We start from the raw sequence: 18,635 nt of genomic DNA on the forward strand, positions 1-18,635 counted from the left end.
TGAGACTAAAGTATTGCAAAACAACATGAACCAGAAAATGTAAGAGGCAGACTAAAGGGGAAAAATTATGGCAAATGGAATTCAATATGGACATATGAGGTCACTCAGTTTGGGTCCCAGAAAGACAAATCAGAATATTTAGGAAATGCAAAGATCCAGCGTGATTTGGTTGTCCAGGTATGAAAGTCACTAAAATCCAGTACACAAATACAGAGCTAATGTCTCAGGTCAATAATCATTCATCAGAGCTGGGAAAGGTCATCGACCTGAAAAACTAAGCGCTTCTCATTCCACTGACGCTACCAGACCAATTGATATTTCCAGGATTTTTTGTTTTTATCTTTAATGTGGGCCTAAGCTATTTAGGAATAAAATTAGGAAGCACTGATTCACGCAAAGAGTATTGGAAATCTGCAATTCAGTTCCCCACAAATTAGGGATATTGGGTCCAAAACAATTTTTAGCACACAGATTGACAGTCTTCTGTAAGCTGCAGGTATCGAAGACCAATAGCTGGAACTGAAGTCCAAATCAGCAAACATCTAACTGATTAGTGAAACTGGCTCAAGGGAACAAATGGACTGCTCCTGATCCTACGCTCCTTTAGCAGGAAATACTTATGCTGGCTTCCATCTCCTGGTGTGTTGATCTGTACCATATGTCATGCCAAGGGCTCGAATAACGTCACTCTTTAACAAATCACTTGTGAGGAAGCAGTCCTCTTTTATTGACTGACTTACCCATCCTTTCAGAATAGCCCAGCTCATTTTGAAAACATCTCAGGAGAGGGGAGGCTATATTAGCTCTCCTTCCCTACTCTATCATGAGCTTCAGATCTGCCCATGAGATTGGGGAGATAGAGATTCTCTTTACTGGATGACTTACTCAATTCTTTTATCTGAGATAATGGGAACTGCAGATGCTGGAGAATTCCAAGATAATAAAATGTGAGGCTGGATGAACACAGCAGGCCAAGCAGCATCTCAGGAGCACAAAAGCTGACGTTTCGGGCCAAGACCCTTCATCAGATGAAGGGTCTAGGCCCGAAACGTCAGCTTTTGTGCTCCTGAGATGCTGCTTGGCCTGCTGTGTTCATCCAGCCTCACATTTTATTATCTTGCAATTCTTTTATCTGTTATTTTTGGACTCTGTCCCCACTCTGTATCTTTGACAAGATCTAAGACATACAGTTAACAATCATAGCATTATTATTACAATTTACTAAGACATAATTCGCTGTTCACAACAAAATATATCTCAGTTTTTTAAAGTACTTGCAATCGTTCTTTATTTTTGCTGGCGATATGGAGAGCTGGAGCTGATCATTTGAGACGAGATATTGAAAACGACCCACGTTTCTGGATAGGTTGAGCTCCAACAACATTCAAGAAGCTCGACACCATCCAGGGTAAGGAACCCTGACCACTTTCAACATTCATGCCCTTCCCCACTGACACACAGTGGTAACAGTTTGTACTATCTACAAGGTGCGGAGCCACAACTCACCCAAGGTCCTCTAACAGCACCTTTCAAACCTGTAATCTCAAGGGCAGCAGATATATTATGGGTGGAACTTTACAGGGGCCCTGAATGACATGGGCTGTGGTAAGATTTGTGACAGAATCAGGCAAGAAGACAGGGTACTCTACCTTGACATCAGAAACATCTTGCTCTATCCTTTATGCCTTAGCTGAGCAGTGAGGTGAATTTTTCATGAACCTGCAGCGAGTTACCAATTAATGGCGATAGTAGCATGTTAAATGCCTTCTTAGCTGCACATCTCATCTCATTAACATTCAACTTCCTGTCTTACCAAATGTACCCGCTAGGCATGGAGGAACCTTGGCACAGAAATTAGAGCAGGCACCTGGAAACTTCAGCTTGCCGCTGGCTATGAAGAGCCTCCAGGTTGATCAACACCAAACAGCACCTCAGGGATACAATGCTTGGGCACCAGTGGCAGCGCCCCTTCTCTAGGAACACTGGCATCCAGAACTTTCCAACCCATTATAACCATTGTGGCACCATTCCCATCCACTTGGAGGTTGCTCAGGAAGTGCGGACCTGCATTTCTGAGACACACTGGCAACCAACATTGATAGGCTTCAGTGGGGACAGCTAGCATACAGGGACAGGCACCCCATCCATGGATAGGACCAGGCTGAATCTCAGGGCTGTTTCCTTGCTCTTTTAACGCTCACTCATTTAATGCCTACCTGCACGCTCGCAATATCTATGCCTCACCTTGCCTTGTATGTCAGCATTCTGATGTTTCAGCCACAGGCTGTCAGCACTGATGTTTCACACATACACACAGACAGGCTGATTGTCAGAAGGAACCTGCCCAAGGGGGTGGGAGATATCTGGTGTATGGTGCACCAAAAAGCAAGTCTAATCCACTGCATCTGCGGCAAACACACATCATGGTTATTCCGCTAAATGGCCATTCCAGAGGCTGGGTGGGGCTAAGGGGGGAGGTGGGGGGTGCTGTGTCAATCAGGGACTTTAACTACAGTCAGTCATTGACACAATGTATTCACAGGCTAGAAGCTAGGCCAGGGTCAATCTTTAGTTCAGTATGTTCAGTGTCAGGGCTTCTGACTGACTCTAGTCCTGGGATTGGGCAGTAGTTCACCCTGTAGACGAGCAGCAGGGAGCTATAAAGATATTCAGATCTTGGAGCTGCTGGTTCCTATCAGTCAGAGGTCCCAGGTACTTGTCTGTCCATTGTTCAGAAAAATGTACTGGGGATGTTGTCGGGGCAACAGGCTGGTCAGTGCCAAAAGGGAAGGGAAATCAACGCTGGGGGGAGGTGGAACGTAAAGGCATCTGCATAAGGGGGAACAAGGGTAGTGATGGGAGATATCCAAGGATTGGGCGGCGGGGGGGGGGGGGGGGGGGGGGGGGGGGGCGCGGGGTGCAAGCAGGACAGCTCCCGAAGGCTTGGTAGGCTACAGGAAGATGTAAAAGTGGCAGTGACTACCACCAACATCTCCACGGGAGGAGCACTGAGGAGCAAGATGGGCATTGGTAAGGTGTAAAGTTGGCATTCGGAGACTGAAAAGATTGTTGCAGGCAAAGTTCAATGTAGTGGTTCACCATATTGGGGTGGTTGATTGGAAATGGCCCATTTGGGGTAGTACAAGGTGAAAGAGGAGATGGCGTGGTGATGGGGAGTTGTACTTGGCAACCAAGTGGACCCAGTGCTGTCAGAGACGACCACAAACTGCAGTCCCTGCCTTCACTTAGCCTTCCGTAGATGTGCAATTAAAAAAATGACTGGGATAGTGTAGCCTGGGTGGACTCAGAATCAGTACCACATTGATGGACATAAGAATGAGATCTACATGTACATGACCACAGGGCACTGAGTCGCGTAGTACAAGAAGCAAACATTGGCAAACTCCAGCTACATTTCATATGCAAACACTTCTTAGCACGTATGTAAGTCATGTGGAGTCAACATGCTTCGGCTTCAAATGTGGGTCAGAGGTGGATTGCACTGTGCCACTGGTGCTAACGAAGTAACATTGTCATCTCAGGCATAAAGAAATTAGCAGCAGTAACATAAATGAAGGTGAATGCTGACCGTATGGATTGTGGAACTTCCAAGGGCACAGTGGGACAAGGGGAATATCATTACATCATAACTCATATGACAAGAGAATCTAATGAAGGCAATTTAAGGTGGAACAGTTGTAATGAGTCTGGGATGTGAGGGGGGTTTGGAGCATAGCAGGCATTCCCTTTTCTAACGGAATGTGCTGGTCATTCAGCCAATGCAGTGCTTTCACCAAGTTGGTGTAAATGCTGTGACCAGGGCTGTGATGGAGATGCTAGGGCTGCTCAAGGTCTGGCTCTACTTGGAGGGCCCTCCAGTATAATCTGGAGTGAGTGTACCACTCCTTCCTACCATACTCTGAATATTTGGAGAGGACAATGGGGCAATGTAATAAATGCTGAGAAGCCAGGGGAATGGGAGCTATTGCCTGAGGAGACGAATGAGGGCACTAAGTTGGAGGAAGCTCTCTGGATGGAGGAGAGACCTCAGCTGCACTGGGCTCCAAAAGGCAGACAGGAACTGATTGGTATCCAGTTCCAGTAGATAAGAGCTAGGCGCAGAAAACCATCACAGACTGTCAAGGTCAACATGCCAGCATGTGGGTCACATTGTGGGTGAGAACTAGAGCCTGTGTTCCTTCCCTTTTGTTAGTTATCAATACAAGCTCATGGTTTGACTTGTCTGATTGTTTGCCTGTATGTGATGTTCCTCTGCTGGACAATGGAAAGATTCAGATGATGACTGGGCACTAGAGAAAGAGTACTGGAGACTTAGAGCGGGTCTTCAGACAGAATATACCTAAGTACAGGTAAGCTCTGTAGCCTGGTAGTTTTGACTGGGTTTCAAATAGCCTCAATCTTTGTGGTGGAGTTGTCTGAAATAAATTCAAACAAATGACTCGATCATTGCTGGCATCAAAGCCAGATATGGCGGAGTTTATCATAATGCTCAGTAGTGAGGTTGACGAACAAGTGAAGTCAAGTGAAGCAAATCACTGCCCTCTTTCTTTCCAAAACCCCCGATTCTCTCTGCTTGTCAGAACTGGATCCCCAAACACTAGCAGTGCAGCATCAGCTTGTTGGGTAAGGGTCTCAGTAAAATGCAAAAGATCACTTCCCAAAGATCCCAGAGCCAGTTCAACTAGTTTTCAGTGAGACTGGTAACAGCGCTGAGAATGTGGGCTTACTTTTCACTCCACAATATTCTTGAGGGTTGGAATGAGCAGAAGTCCTGCTCTGGGAGATGCAAAGAAACCCTGGAGTTCCCTGCCACAACTTTATTCTGACCTCCCCCCATGATGATTCCATATAAACTCCTCTCCTGATGAATTTATGCTAGTGGCCAGAATCCATCCTGGAAGGTCCCTGTTGGTCATGTACTCTTGTCCACTGGCATCAGGACTATGTTGCTCCTCATCGTTTATTGTAGAACTAATGTGCAATATTAAAACAGAACTTACAATACAGAAATTCGAACTAACATCAAGGTGATAACATCACTCTGGTGGCCTGCAATCCTCCTTGTGTATGGGTTAATTCCCAATTGTAACTCCCTCCAGATATCTTTTATTGTTCAGGTTATCTGTTTCAGCTCTTCCAGAATACTCCTTGTGCAAAATGGAACTGGTTCCTTTTATCAATCCGTTCAGCTTTGGTCAGATTGGATTTGTGATGGGGGCAATTTATGGAAGAAGCAGTTGTCAGTAACCAGAGAAGGCAGATTCAAGGCAGGTGACAAAAAAAACCGTGGTCAGAAAAATGATTTTTTTTCCAATTAAGCAATGAGTTACGATCTCAAATACTCTGTCTAGAAAGAGACTGAAAGCAAATTCAACCGTAGCTTTCAAAAGGAAATTGGATATCCACCACAGGCATAAACACAGGGCATTATAGAGCATCAAAGGGTTTGGTTATTACTTCTACAATTAGCATAGTATATTGCCACTGGCATTATATAGGGTATTACTGCTACCATTATCATAGGACATAGCTCTAAACATTAGCATGGGATATTACTACAGCCACAATCACAGGACATTACTCCAAAGATTAGCATTGGGTATTACACAGTATTGCTATAAAATCAACACACAATATTACTGCAGACATTAACATGAAGTATTTCTGCTGACATTAACATTGGGCATTATCGCAGCTATTGATACAAAACATTACTGTAGGGCTTAATATAGATTATTACAACAGGCAACATCAGGCGGGAGTCGATAGATCAGTTGGTTAAAGGCTAGCATGTGGTTCAGAAACACATTAACAGCTCAGGCTGCTCAATTCCTATTCCAGCTGAGGTAGCCTTAGGATTATCCTCCTTGCCCTGCCCAGAAAGTGAACAGCAATGGTAAAACCACCAATGGCAAAAACTGCCAAGGAAATAGCTCAGGATGAAGCATCACCAGACAATGCAGCTTCGGGTAGGGTGTACATGTATAAATGAACAACAGGATATTACCACAGACGACAGGATACCATGCAGACATTAATATTTCCATTTTTACAATAGTTTTAAAGGTGCAAAACATCCCAAGGTGTTTATAGGAGTGTTATCAAAAGAGAAATATAAGGAGATATTTGAAAGGGTATGTCAACGAGGTAGGCTTTAAGGAGCAATTTCAAACAGGAGAGACAGGTGAAAATATTGAGTCTGAGAATTCTAGTGCCTAGGAGGCAGAATGCTGAAGATACCAACATCAGTAATGGAGTGATTAAGATTACAGAGGTGCATAAAATCATAGAATCTCTACAGTGAGCGTGCAGGCTATTCAGCATGTCGAGTCAACACTGACCTTTCAAAGAGCATCCCACCCAGATCCAACCCCCTACCCTATTCCTGTAACCCCACATTTACCATGGCTATTTCATCCAGCCCGCACATGCCTGGACACAATGGCCAATCCACCTAACCTGCACATCTTTGGACAGTGAGAGGAAACCAGAGCACCCAGAGGTAACCCATACAGACTCAAGGAGAATGGGCAAACGCCACACAGTCACCCAAGGCTGGAATTTAACCCGGGTCCCTGCGTTGCGACCCACTGAGCCACTGGGCCTCCCCGTCCAAGAGGCCAAAATTTGAGGAGCAACAGACATCTTCAATGTTTGCACTGGTGGAGAGGCAAAGGAATTGCAAACACGACGGAGAAATTGAAAATCAAGGTTTTAACCTCGACAGCAGAGGGAGGTCAGCAATTAGAGGAATAATGCGTGAATAGGGCCTGTGGTGAGTTAAGAGAAAAACAGCAAAAGTTTGGACAAGTTCATGTTTGTGGAAAATGGAAAAAAATGAGGTCAACAAGCAAAACAGTGGAGTAGTTAGGTTTTTGGGTTGCAAAGTTATAAATGAGAGTTTCAGCATTGGGTCAGGGACAGAGATGGGTGATGTTAGAAATGCAAACTGTTCTTGATAGGCTAGAAATGTGTCCAAAACACACCTAGGCCTTGAATAAAACAATCTGGCTCAGTCACCAGGGAGCAGGATGGCATTGGTAGTTAAGGGACACAGGATATTACTGCAGCATTAGAACAGGATATTACTATAAGCTGATATTGCGAAAAGTAACGTAACCTAAAAAAAATTCTGGCAAGCTATTCAGGAACATGTATATAGAAATTGAACTTTGTTGAGAAGCAATTTTAATTTGGGGAGCCAGATTCCATGGGCAAAGCACATCTGAAAATCCTCCAAGGTGCAGCTAGGCTGAACTCATTAGATATTTAAATGAAATATGTAATATCTGCTTCAGGTCTCCTTGCTGAAATTAGATTCAGATGAACCCTCAGGATTATTCCATAGAGAATAAGATTTTCTTTAAGAATGATTTAAAATTCATTGTTGTGCAGCAGGAATACTAGGATTGTTCCTGGAATGGCTCACTGCATTCCTGCACTCACATGCTGTTCCTGCATTCCTCACTCTCAGGAGTGACTAGAAACACACCCAACAGAAAGGGAAAGGAAGATACCTGTGGTTGTTAGAAATGTATTATCCCAGTTGCAAGATATAACTGCAGGACCTCCGTGGAGAAATGACCTTCCAGCATTTTCAGCTGCTTCATCAATGCCTTTCCTTTCAAAGAGGGAAGCTTCCTGGTGATTGTGTTCAGTTGTATTCACAACTCCTCAGATAATGAAGCCCTCATGCTGCAAAATCTGGACAACATTCTGGGTTGGCTCAGAACTAAGAGTAAAATTCAATTGGTCACACAACTATTGGGAAATGACTAGCTCCAACAAGACAGAATCTGAGAACGTCCCCTCGACAGTTAACCACATTACCATCGACATCTTGGAGGAGTTAACATAAATCAGAAACCTTACCATATTTCCTGAATCCCCAAAGCTTCCCACCATCTACAAGGTACAAATAAGAAACGCAACAGAGTACTCTCTGCTATTGTGTTAGAACCCAAGAGTTCTTCAGCAGCTTGGAACCATCCATGTGGCATAAGTCATAATATCGTGACACTAGTAAGTAATCCAGAGGCGATGCCAAATGCCTTAGGGACATGGGTTTAAATCTCACCAGTGCAAACAATGAAATTTCAACTAAGTTGAGAAATATGGAATTAAAAGTTGGTCTGACAGTGACCATGAAACCATGGTCAATATGTCAAAAAAAATCCCTCTGGTTTACTAATACCCTTTAGATTATGGAAATCAGCTGTACTTATCTCGTCTGACCTGCATGTGATTCCAGGCCCACAGCAATGTGATTGAGTCTTAAATGCCTGCTCAAAGTTTTTTTTTTATTTATTCATGCAATGGGTGTGTCGCTGGCCAGGCAACATTTATTGCCCATATCTAATTGCCCAGAGAGCAGTTATGAGTCAATCACATTGCTGTGGATCTGGAGTCATATGTAGGCCAGACCAGGTAAGGATGTCAGTTTCCTTCCCTAAACGACTTCAGCGAACCAGATGGGTTTTTCCATTTGACAATGGATTCATGGTTATTATTAGATTCTTAATTCCAGATATTTATTGAATTCAAATTCCACCATCTGCTGTGGCAAGATTTGAACCCCGGTCCCCAGAATTGGTCCTAATTCCAGTCCAGTCTAGCCCAAAGTCTGAGCAGGATCCACAAGTGGAGAGTGTTCCATCGCACGCCTGACTTGTACCTTGTAGATGGTGGACAGACTTTGGGGGGGGTTCAGGAAATGTGGTTAAAATTTTTCATCAATGGTAACACCCCCCGGTGAGTTTACGGTAATGCTGTCCCAGGAATCTCAGGATTTTACAAAGTTTTTTGGAGGTTGATTTTCAGGTCACATAAATTTCACAGAACTTCAGGTATTCCAGGAAACAAATGTGGCCGATGAAAGTCAAACAGGTTTGAAAATACAGCATTGGTCCAGGTTCTGACAGAAGGTGTTGTTTACTCAGAAAAACTACTGATTCAGCACTGATCCGACTCAATGGTTTTCGAGTGTGTTTCTGCTGGGATTCTATGCACATTCACTGGAGAGCCAAGTGGTGGGAATGGCTGGAGAATGCATGCTGTTGAGAACCTTGACCCTATTCATTGCTTAAAACTACCTCCTTCTTACGAGCCGCGAATACGTGGCAACATCTCACATTTACACTTCCATATTGGTGTAAATTAATTGCCATCCTGCCCACTATCCCTTTTCCCTCCAGCACCCCATCTGATATTCCCAATGTGATCAATTTCACTGCTGGGCACCTTTTGTTGGAGACTTGCTGAGTAGTAACACTTTGTGTGTAGCTCATACCGCAATATAGAAAAATATCACTCCATTGTTTCTCCTTGTTTTGGTGCTACATATACAGATATCTAGGGGAAAAAAATTCTGTTCCTTAGTGAAAGTGTTGGAAGATTATCACAAAGGAAATAGATGTGGGAGAAGACCCAGTGGGAGGCATCTCCACACAATACCTGTGTTCCATCAATTTATGCCCAAGAAGCAGTACAACCATGGATGTGGGCAATACTGTGGCTACTGTAAGAAATGCAAACTGAGCTATTCTTACACTTTTTAAAATTTCTCTTGTTTTCTTTTATTCCTGGGTTTATCTGCAAATTTCAAAGTACCTCGGTCATACTCAGCCAACAATCTTGCAACAGGCAATGAATCCCATTCTAGAATGTGGGTTTACCTTTGTTACTCATTTGAGATTTTTATGCATTTCATTTCCAACCTTGCAATCCCAAATATGTTTATTTCCTGCCTTCAGAGAATGAAATCTAAAGATCAATGGGCTTCCTAAGAAATCAATATTAGAAGCAGAGGATACAGTGCAATAGGGAGAGAGTCGGACAGTAGGGTTCATTTTGATGTGTTTTGGCAAAGAGCTGGCTCACAGACACAATGGATAAATGGATCTGTAGGTATCAGTGGTCTTAGTAATGTAAAGCGTGATTCTATAGCTTATAAAGACATGAAGTACCACTGCAGCCAACAGTATGAATTTGGTGAAGCTGTGTGATTATTTAGACTGCATGTTGTATTTGAAAAGTAATGAACAGACTCACTACACATTTCAGACCTGCAATTTTCATTGTTAAATCAAGGGTATTGTGACATTGCAAATAACGAGCATCAGACTTGGCCATCAAGCTTCCTCAGCGTTAACACCTTTAGAAGAAGAGTCTTGTAATTGTGATAGAAGTGATCAGAAAACTCTACGAAGCTTTTACACCTGAACAAATAGAAGTAGAATTACTAAACAAACATCACCGTACAAGCATGATTAAACAGTCCACCAGAGCCTGGAGTATAAATAACAGGATATGGACACAAATGAATATATCAGACCTCAAACCGAGGTCTACATTTTGCTGTAGATGTTTAATCATACGCTGTTCCCTGGTTATACTTCTTTGTGAGTTTGTAAAGGCAAATCATTCTCCGCATATTTACTTATTTCGCACAACATATATAAAATGCCTCCAAAGCAAAACCTGAAGCAAGGAATTACTCAATTTAGCTGAGTTTTCCTCAGGACTCTTGAAGTTGGAATCAATGAATCTTACAAGAAATACACACATTGTCTAATATAAGACCAATTCAAATACTGGACATAAACAAATTATCAAATGTACACCACATCAATTTGAAAGTATTAGAATTAGAGAGATCATCAGGCTGTAAAAGCGTCCACCCTGCCAACATTAAAAATCAATTTTCTCTTCTCACTTACCGGACCATGGCTTGGCAGCGTTCCATAAGGTATTGTCTGGGACAGTAGTCCTTTCTGCTTCATTAACAGCAAACGCTTCTGCTCCTCGCTAATATGAGAAGCCTGAGATTGAACATGTGGCTGCTGTTGTGGCAGGTAGGGCATCATGGGAGCTTTGTTCTGATTAGCCATTGGTGGGGTCATTCTCTGGCCCACAGGCTCAATATTATAATGAGACAGTGGCTTAGTGTTAGCATATGAAAGCATAGGCTGTTTGTTCACAGAGGTCTGCCCTATCGTATTTGGCTGTTGATTCATTATGTTCATGGGGTTTTGTGAGAGGTAGTTATTCATGGCCTTCTGAGGGTTGTTTGTCATTGTAGGCACCATAGGCTTTTGGTTATTAAAGGCCTGTGGGTACATCATCGGGCTATTTGGTTTGTCTGGATTAAAGGGGCCTCCGAAAGGGCTGTGTGGTGGAGCTGCAGGTGACCAGCTGGGTGTCGGATTCTGCTGGTGTGGCTGTGTGTGCTGCTGCTTTTGTTGTAACAGCATCGCTCTTTGCTGCTGCTGAGCTGCCATTTGTTTTAACTGCTCAGCTCGAGAAAGATCAGAACCACTTGATGGTAAAGTTCCTGGCCCAGATCCTGGCCCTGGACCCTGTCCTGATCCTGACCCGGAAGATGTATTTAACAAAAAGCCATTTCCAGATCTTGCATGTGCTTGACTTTGATTTGGGGTTTGCTGCTGGGGTTGGCTCACAGACGCTACTGGTGAAGTGGCAGAAGCAGAAAGGGATGAAATACTTGACACAGAGGACACACTGGAGACTGTAGAGACATTAGAAAATGGAGGGCCGGACGAAGACGGCCTAACTTGTGGAGATCCCATCGACATCTGATTAAAAGGAGACTGGCAGAACTCACTCTTTATGTTTGCGTTTTCTGGTGGGATTGGGGTCTGTGATGTGGGTCTGATGACTTCCATCTCTTTCTTTTCATCAAAATCCTCATTAAACAGATCATGCATATCATCTTCCGGAACTGTGCTTGTTAGTTCATCAATTAATTCCTGCCATTCTTGCTCATTAAGATTGATATCGGAAAACAGTTTGTTCTGGTGGAGAAGGGAAGCATCTGATGCGTCCATGCAACCTGGATCATCAATTGGCTCTTGTTTAAGCTCCTTTGTTAATATTAGGTTGAAGTCGTCTTCATCTCTGGTGCCATTAGCCGGCAGGTTCACTCTGGCATGTCTGCTCTCTTTGCTTATGTCATCAAAGCCTGTCGAATTATTTCCGCCGGTTGGCATCGGCAATGCTGACTTTATGTCAAGCTGATGCAGAGGAGAGACTGAAGGCACAGGGATCTTACTTGACAGGGTGTTGCTGTGGTCTAGCCCAAGTCCCTCTTTTCGGACTCGTTTGCTACTTGGAGAGAAGCTGCTATCAGAAACTCCATTTTGCAGGTCACCATTTAACGGGGAACGTGCTCCTTCAAGCTTCCTCTTTACAGTTTCTTGGAGCTTTAAGAGAAACATAAAAAAAACTTAATTATTAAGACTCTTCACGACTCATTAAGAATAATGTGACTCGATACAATACAGACTTGTGAACATATACAGTTGAACTCAAATTGTTGCAAAATCCCGAGGAACAAGAAAGCATTTCAATGTTGTTGAATTTTGTCTATTAAAGTTAGTTTCCTGTCACAAATGATTACTCAACCAGGGCCACTCTGTAATGGATGTGACAGAAGTGTCAGATTTTTGTTAAAGTTGAATTTTGTTGGTTTTGGGGCTTGTCAGTCCCTCGGCATCTGTCTCAGCCTGGGTTGCGTTAGTTAGTATAAATGGGGGGCAACTGGTGGAGTCTGGCTGATGGGTGGAACTCAAGTCCAAATGAAAGATCCTCCAGGAAAATGGGGCTGACAAAGAGGGGAAGAGGCTGCTGCGGGGCAGTCTTCTGCAAAATGTGACCATCAAACCTGCAACGGAAACTTCCTGAAGCATCCTTTCACCAAGGCAGTCCTGAGGGATAGAATTCAGGTGGGCGTGGAAAATTAACCACGGATTTGGGCTCTTTACACAGTCATTAACACCCCCCAGCCCCCACACTCCCCGGCCTCCTCTACAGTTGCATGGAAGGGAGATAAAGCTTTTATTCTCACTGGTGTGGAAGGAGGGAAATGCCCAGCAGGCCGTGAATCAGCAATACCTCCATCTTCCAACCACTCTCTACACAAAGTCAATTTAACACCAGAATTCTTTTCAGTAGAGTCAGTATTTAGGTAAAGCTGCACTAAGTTACTCCAAAATAGTCATCTTTATACGGTTTAAATTCTATATTCTTGAGATCTTCAACTGAATGTTATATTCCATTCACTACTTGGCCATTAAAATTTATGAAATGTTTTTAAACTTCTGCAGCCATCCTTGCCCCTCAACTTCCTTTTACTTACCCATCCCTGTCCGACAGACCAGCTCACACAGCTCTTTTGTGGACTGACTGTCAAATTTACAAACTCTTTCTCAGATGCAAAATGTTCTGCAGTTTGGTTGTTTAGCAAAATATAAAGCTTATTGGATGGCGTTACTTTATTTACACTCAAGACCAGTGTTTCTTTTGCTAGAATTTGTGAAGAAAAAGCAGAGGGCACTGAAGAAATATTTTGAGTCTGTCATCAAAGTATATACAAGAAATAGGGGCCAATAGGAACAAGGAACTTAAAATAATTACTATTCACAGGCAAAATCTACCAGAGAAACTTAAGGGGCAAATAGCCAACAAATCAGAATGTAACGGCTTACAAGCTGGGGTTCAAAAGGGCACTGCTGCAGAAATAATGGATGTGCTGGATTTTCTAAAATCACTTTCCTGAACCAGTCCCAGCAGATTTGAAGTTAGCAAATGCAACATTGCAAATCACGAAAGAAGGACGTAAAAAAGAATCAGGGACCCAGCATCATGTGTCAGAAAAATGGTATTTATTATTACAGAAGCCTTTATATACGCCCTGAAAAATCACAGAATGATCAAACAGAATCTAAATGGCTTTATGAAAACAAGGCATGCTTGAAAAATAATTAATTTTTTTTGAAGATGTAACTAGAAGGCTAGATAATGGGGAGCCAGTAGATGCAATATCCTTGAATTCCCAGAAGATATTCAATAAAGTGCCACAAAAACAAAGGACAGGGGCTTTTGCAGATGGGTGCCATGAGTAGCATAAATGGAGGATTAGTAAAAGACAGGAAGTACAGTAGGCATTTGAAAGGTAGCAGGCCGTAACCAGTTCAGTGCCACACAATCAATTCAAGGTCCTCATATATTTACAATCTATATTAATCAATCCAAATTTGCTGACAATGTAAAGCAGTAGACTGGGTTCAATGCTAGGAAGGTGCATCCACTTGCCCTTCTAATTTCAAAGTGGTTGACAAATGAACCTAGTATAGTATCCGTAAGGAAACAGCAAATGTAATGCACACTGGGAATTTTACAGTGGATTAAATTTATTTAGTTTTATGAGGTGGGGGGAGGTTAGTTGGCAGTAAAATCTGAAAAACAAACAATTGTTACTGAACACTGTAGTACTGATTGACAGTACAGACCTGAGCACTGTTCTCTTCACCCCACCCTTCTCTATCCATTTGAAGGAGAACAAAAGCAAGTGACAGGAAAAATGACTATAATGTTATCTGTCACACAAATTCCATTAACTAGCCCAAGGTTTTGGCAGAATCAGGTACTGTGTGCGCATTTCTCCAGGCCCAAAACAGCATTATTCACAAGCACTGAATTATGAAAGCTCTCTGGAGGCTCTGCACATGTCTGTCATAACCACTGGCATACTCCTACAGGCCTCACGGTTTCCTCAAACTTGGACTGTCGTTCATTAGTTATTGTACTCAAACTAGCTTTGTTTCCTTCATAACATATTTTGTGCCACACTTACAATGGTTCTTGTAAGTCGGCTGTTCCTCCAATAAGTCTCTGCTGAAACTATATTACAGCTCTTAAAAGGATACTATTTTCAAGCAAAATTGTTTTGGCAAACCTGTAACTTGTTTGTTTGCAAACACTTACAATGATGATGCAGATTGCATTTAAACACATTACCACCTCTCTTGAAAGCGATACCATATGCCGAAAAGGAGGCGTTTCATCTCTCTCCCCCAAAACAGGTTTGCTAAATACTTCTTCATGAACACAATGCTTCTTTATTAGCCTAACAGCAAAACAAGACCAAAAATATCTGGCATGAATGGGATCTCTGATGTACGAGCTCTGCTTGATCCTGGGTCATGTGGTCCACAAACTCTAGGGCTGTGTCGTCCAAAGCTTTTAGTCCTTGTGATCTGCACATATACATCTCAAGGTACCTAGGCAATATACAAACTTTCAATCTACTTTCCTATTAGTTTCCTTGTAGTCAATAACTAACAGGTCATCATAAGAGGCAACAGTCCTGAGCACTGAAGTAGTCCAAAATTAAAACAGTGAATTTACAGCACAGAAGCACGCCATTCCATCCAACTAATCTATGCCAGGTGTTTGGCATAACTTGAGTTTCTTTCTGCTGTACTTCAGGGGCTCTAGTAGCACAGGGTTTGTGCTCCTACATTTGAACCAAGTCCCATATGTTCCAGAGGTGTGTTATTACCTCTTTGAACAGGTTGATTAGAAAATACCTTATTTTAAAAAATTCTTTCACAACATGTGTGCAAGGCAATAAATTGCTCTGAATGGCTTCCTAAGCCATTTCGGAGGGCAGTTAACAGTCAGCTACATCCCTGCTGTTATCAGGCTTTTGAATGGACCTCTTTAGTGTTAATCTCTCTCTCACTACTCGCTCAGCAGCTGTAACATTGTATCCTGCGCTCTGTTCTGTTACCTTGATGCATTTGTATAATACAAGTTGCCTGTAAAGCACTCAAGATAACACTTTTCACTGTACTCCGGTACACAGGACAGTAATAAATCAAATCAAAAATCAGTTGTGGATCAGGGGTCACATGTAGGGCCAGACCAGGTAGGAGTGGCCCCCAAAGTACATTAGTGAGCCAAGTTTTTATTTACACCAATGGATAATAGAGATCATGGTCATCTTTGAGGCTACATATTTCATTCCAGATTTTATTTAACTGAATTTAAATTCCACTTGCTACCACAGTGGGACTGAATACATGATACCAGGGTACTGATATTCTGGATATTCAGGTGTTCTTAAGAAGGATCACTGGGCTTGAAACATTAACTCTGCTTTCTCTCCACAGATGGTACCAGGCCTGCTGAGTTTCTCCAGCAATTTCTATTTTGGCTGCAGTGATATTAACATTACAACATCACTCAAGAACTGATATAAAGATATCTATCAATTTCTTTTCGCTCATGTACTCATCTAGCTTCTCTTTGAACATACTTGTGTTATTCGTCTCACTTACTCCATTTGCCGTTAATTTGGCTTTTCTAATCGCTTTGGGTAAATATGTTTCTACTCAATTCTTTATTTGCAGCCAAACGTTTAGCCCCTACTTTTGAACTGCCCCCCACCATGCCCATAATTTTAAAGACCTCTATTAAGTCAGCCCTCATTCTTTGTTTGAAAAACAAAACAGCTACAACCTGGTCAGAGATTGTAAGAACTGCCGATGCTGGAGCCAGAGATAACACAGTGTGGAGCTGGATGAACACATCAGGCCAAGCAGCATCAGAGGAACAGGAAAATTGACATCAACTTTCCCGCTCCTCTGATGCTGCCTGGCCTGCTGTGTTCCTCCAGCTCCACACTGTGTTATCTACAACCCGGCCAGTATCTCTTTCACTTCTGGTACCAGCTGTTGTAGACCTTTCCCACCTCCTGCCTAAGTCCACTCTGTACTTGTTTTAATATGGTTACCAATGCCATGCACAGAATTAGAAATACAAATTAGGAACAAGTTTCTTGAACTCTGTCAAAGGCTGATCGGTATTTGGGGAATGTGAGGGTGGATGCCACCACTTCAACCACTGAATCTGCAGGAAGTTTAACTCCTTTTTGTTTATCGTCCTACAGTTACTGTTCAACGTCAGATATCACAGAGAAGCATTGGTTTGTTTTCGCAAAACACAACCACACATAGTGAATTGTAAAGGATAGAGGACCCAGCATCTCAAAAGAAAGCTTTGCTCCTACTTGGAATTGTTTGGTATTGGTTTTACTATCTCTGTGGCCAGAGATAACCCACTTGCCCTTCTGTTCACACAGGTTCCGCTGCTACATATCAACGGAGGGTTTTTGTTTTGTTCAAGCACCGCTATTGTTTAGCTTGTACAAACTGAAGGAAAATGCCTCTTTGTTACTTGTTATCTCAATAAGACATCAGCTCTCGTACAAATTAGTAACAGGAAGATCAGAGAGAGCCTTTCTTGCCCTGTTAATCGATAGCTGATGAAATGGCACCGTTTGTGTTGTGTCATTGTGGTGTTTGTGGGAGCAGCCCATATTCTTCCCCCAGACACCTTCCCCTCCAAAACTGAGACGGTTTCGCGTTTTTACAAGAAGTGCAGCGAGGGAGAGGGTGCTCTGTATTTTATAAGATCATAAATGTTCTCCCACCAGTCTGGCTTCAACCAGAAACCTAACAACAGAACTCCCAATATAAACAATTACTATTATGACACTTAAAAGAACTGAGGTAGTGCACACAAGAGCAGAAGGCAGTTGGTGCGGATTTTATCTGCTAAAGGCTAGAACAAGCCGCATCGCTCAGTGCTCCTCGGATCCCAATCCATTTCCTCCCCCAAAACAACAAAAAAACGAAGGAGATGTTACTATAGCAACAGACTAAGCTCAGTACAGCGCACCTCCCCCCAATTTCAGTGGCTGCCACTGTGACTTCAGAAGACAGTTATTTCAGCTACGCAAAGGAAGTGACCGGGTTATGCTACACTGTGGCTCTTTTCCTCTACTTGTTATGTTACACACAGCAAGATGACTATTATGCATAACCATCTTATAGCTTGCATTTATAAAACTCTTCATGTATCTTTAAAAGAAAGACAATTACATTCTCAAGGCCAATAAGCTGCAGTTCAGTAACTGTCCACAGTTTTCTTTGAATGTTCCTTCGAGGAGTAGCTAATTCCTAATTCATCCCTGGCTTTCTTCCAGAAAGTATCTGCTGGGGCCCCATTTCTCAAGAAATGGAAAACATGCAGGATTTTTATTTATCAAAAATATTTAGCAGGGAGCAGGCTACCTCTAAAATTCTGACATTTCGCTGAAATGAGCTCACACTTCAAGTATGACCATTCCGAAGCTTGGTTGCTTTCTGCACACAAAACAAAATTGTTGCAGAGATCATTTTGTCTCTTGGGCAGACATTAAAATATTCACAGAAATGTAGAAACAATCAAGTCCACATGGAGGCTGAGAGGACAGCAGCTCAGAATCCGATAGCTTCTCCTGTTTTGTTTAAACAGGTAAATCACTGAAATTACTGTCATTTTAAATGTCTCTTCAAGACTAAACAAATCAGCAGGACTTACATAATCAGCCCATTAAAATCCTTGTGTTTAATTTCTTGCTCATCTTGTAAGAAAGGAATTAAACAGCAAACGCAGTAACAATCCCTCAACCTCCTCCCTTCTTTGTGCTGATAGTGTTATCCCAGCTTGTCCCAAGCTGTGCTCAGGGACATTCCCTCTTCAATGTGACCTGAGGGCTCTGCCGTATAGCATGCCCAATACAGTCAGTGGAGTTTCTGTAGGAAACTAAACTGCTTTTACACAGATCTAACTTAATAGGTCTGCACCAAACAATAGATTTCCTGGGACAGTGTTCATGTTAAGTCAGAGAAAATTGCCAAGTTCTGACAAAAACAGCATCACACATAATGTATAATTCTGAGGCTTAGATGGACCTATGTCCAAAA

The 18,635-nt window shown here is 42.6% G+C and overlaps 1 protein-coding gene across 3 annotated transcripts in view; it reads right to left on the reverse strand.

The window, feature by feature from the left end:
- The window catches only part of maml3 (mastermind-like transcriptional coactivator 3), a 565,727-nt gene that overhangs the window by 242,045 nt on the left and 305,047 nt on the right, over window positions 1-18,635 (reverse strand). For all 3 annotated transcript variants that reach the window (XM_048546160.2, XM_048546150.2, XM_048546140.2), the window contains exon 2: window positions 10,740-12,242. In XM_048546160.2, coding sequence (XP_048402117.1) covers window positions 10,740-12,242 — 1,503 coding nt within the window. The remainder of the gene's footprint in view (window positions 1-10,739; window positions 12,243-18,635) is intronic.

This window comes from Stegostoma tigrinum, chromosome 1 (assembly GCF_030684315.1).
Source record: "Stegostoma tigrinum isolate sSteTig4 chromosome 1, sSteTig4.hap1, whole genome shotgun sequence".
Classification (NCBI taxonomy): domain Eukaryota; kingdom Metazoa; phylum Chordata; class Chondrichthyes; order Orectolobiformes; family Stegostomatidae; genus Stegostoma; species Stegostoma tigrinum.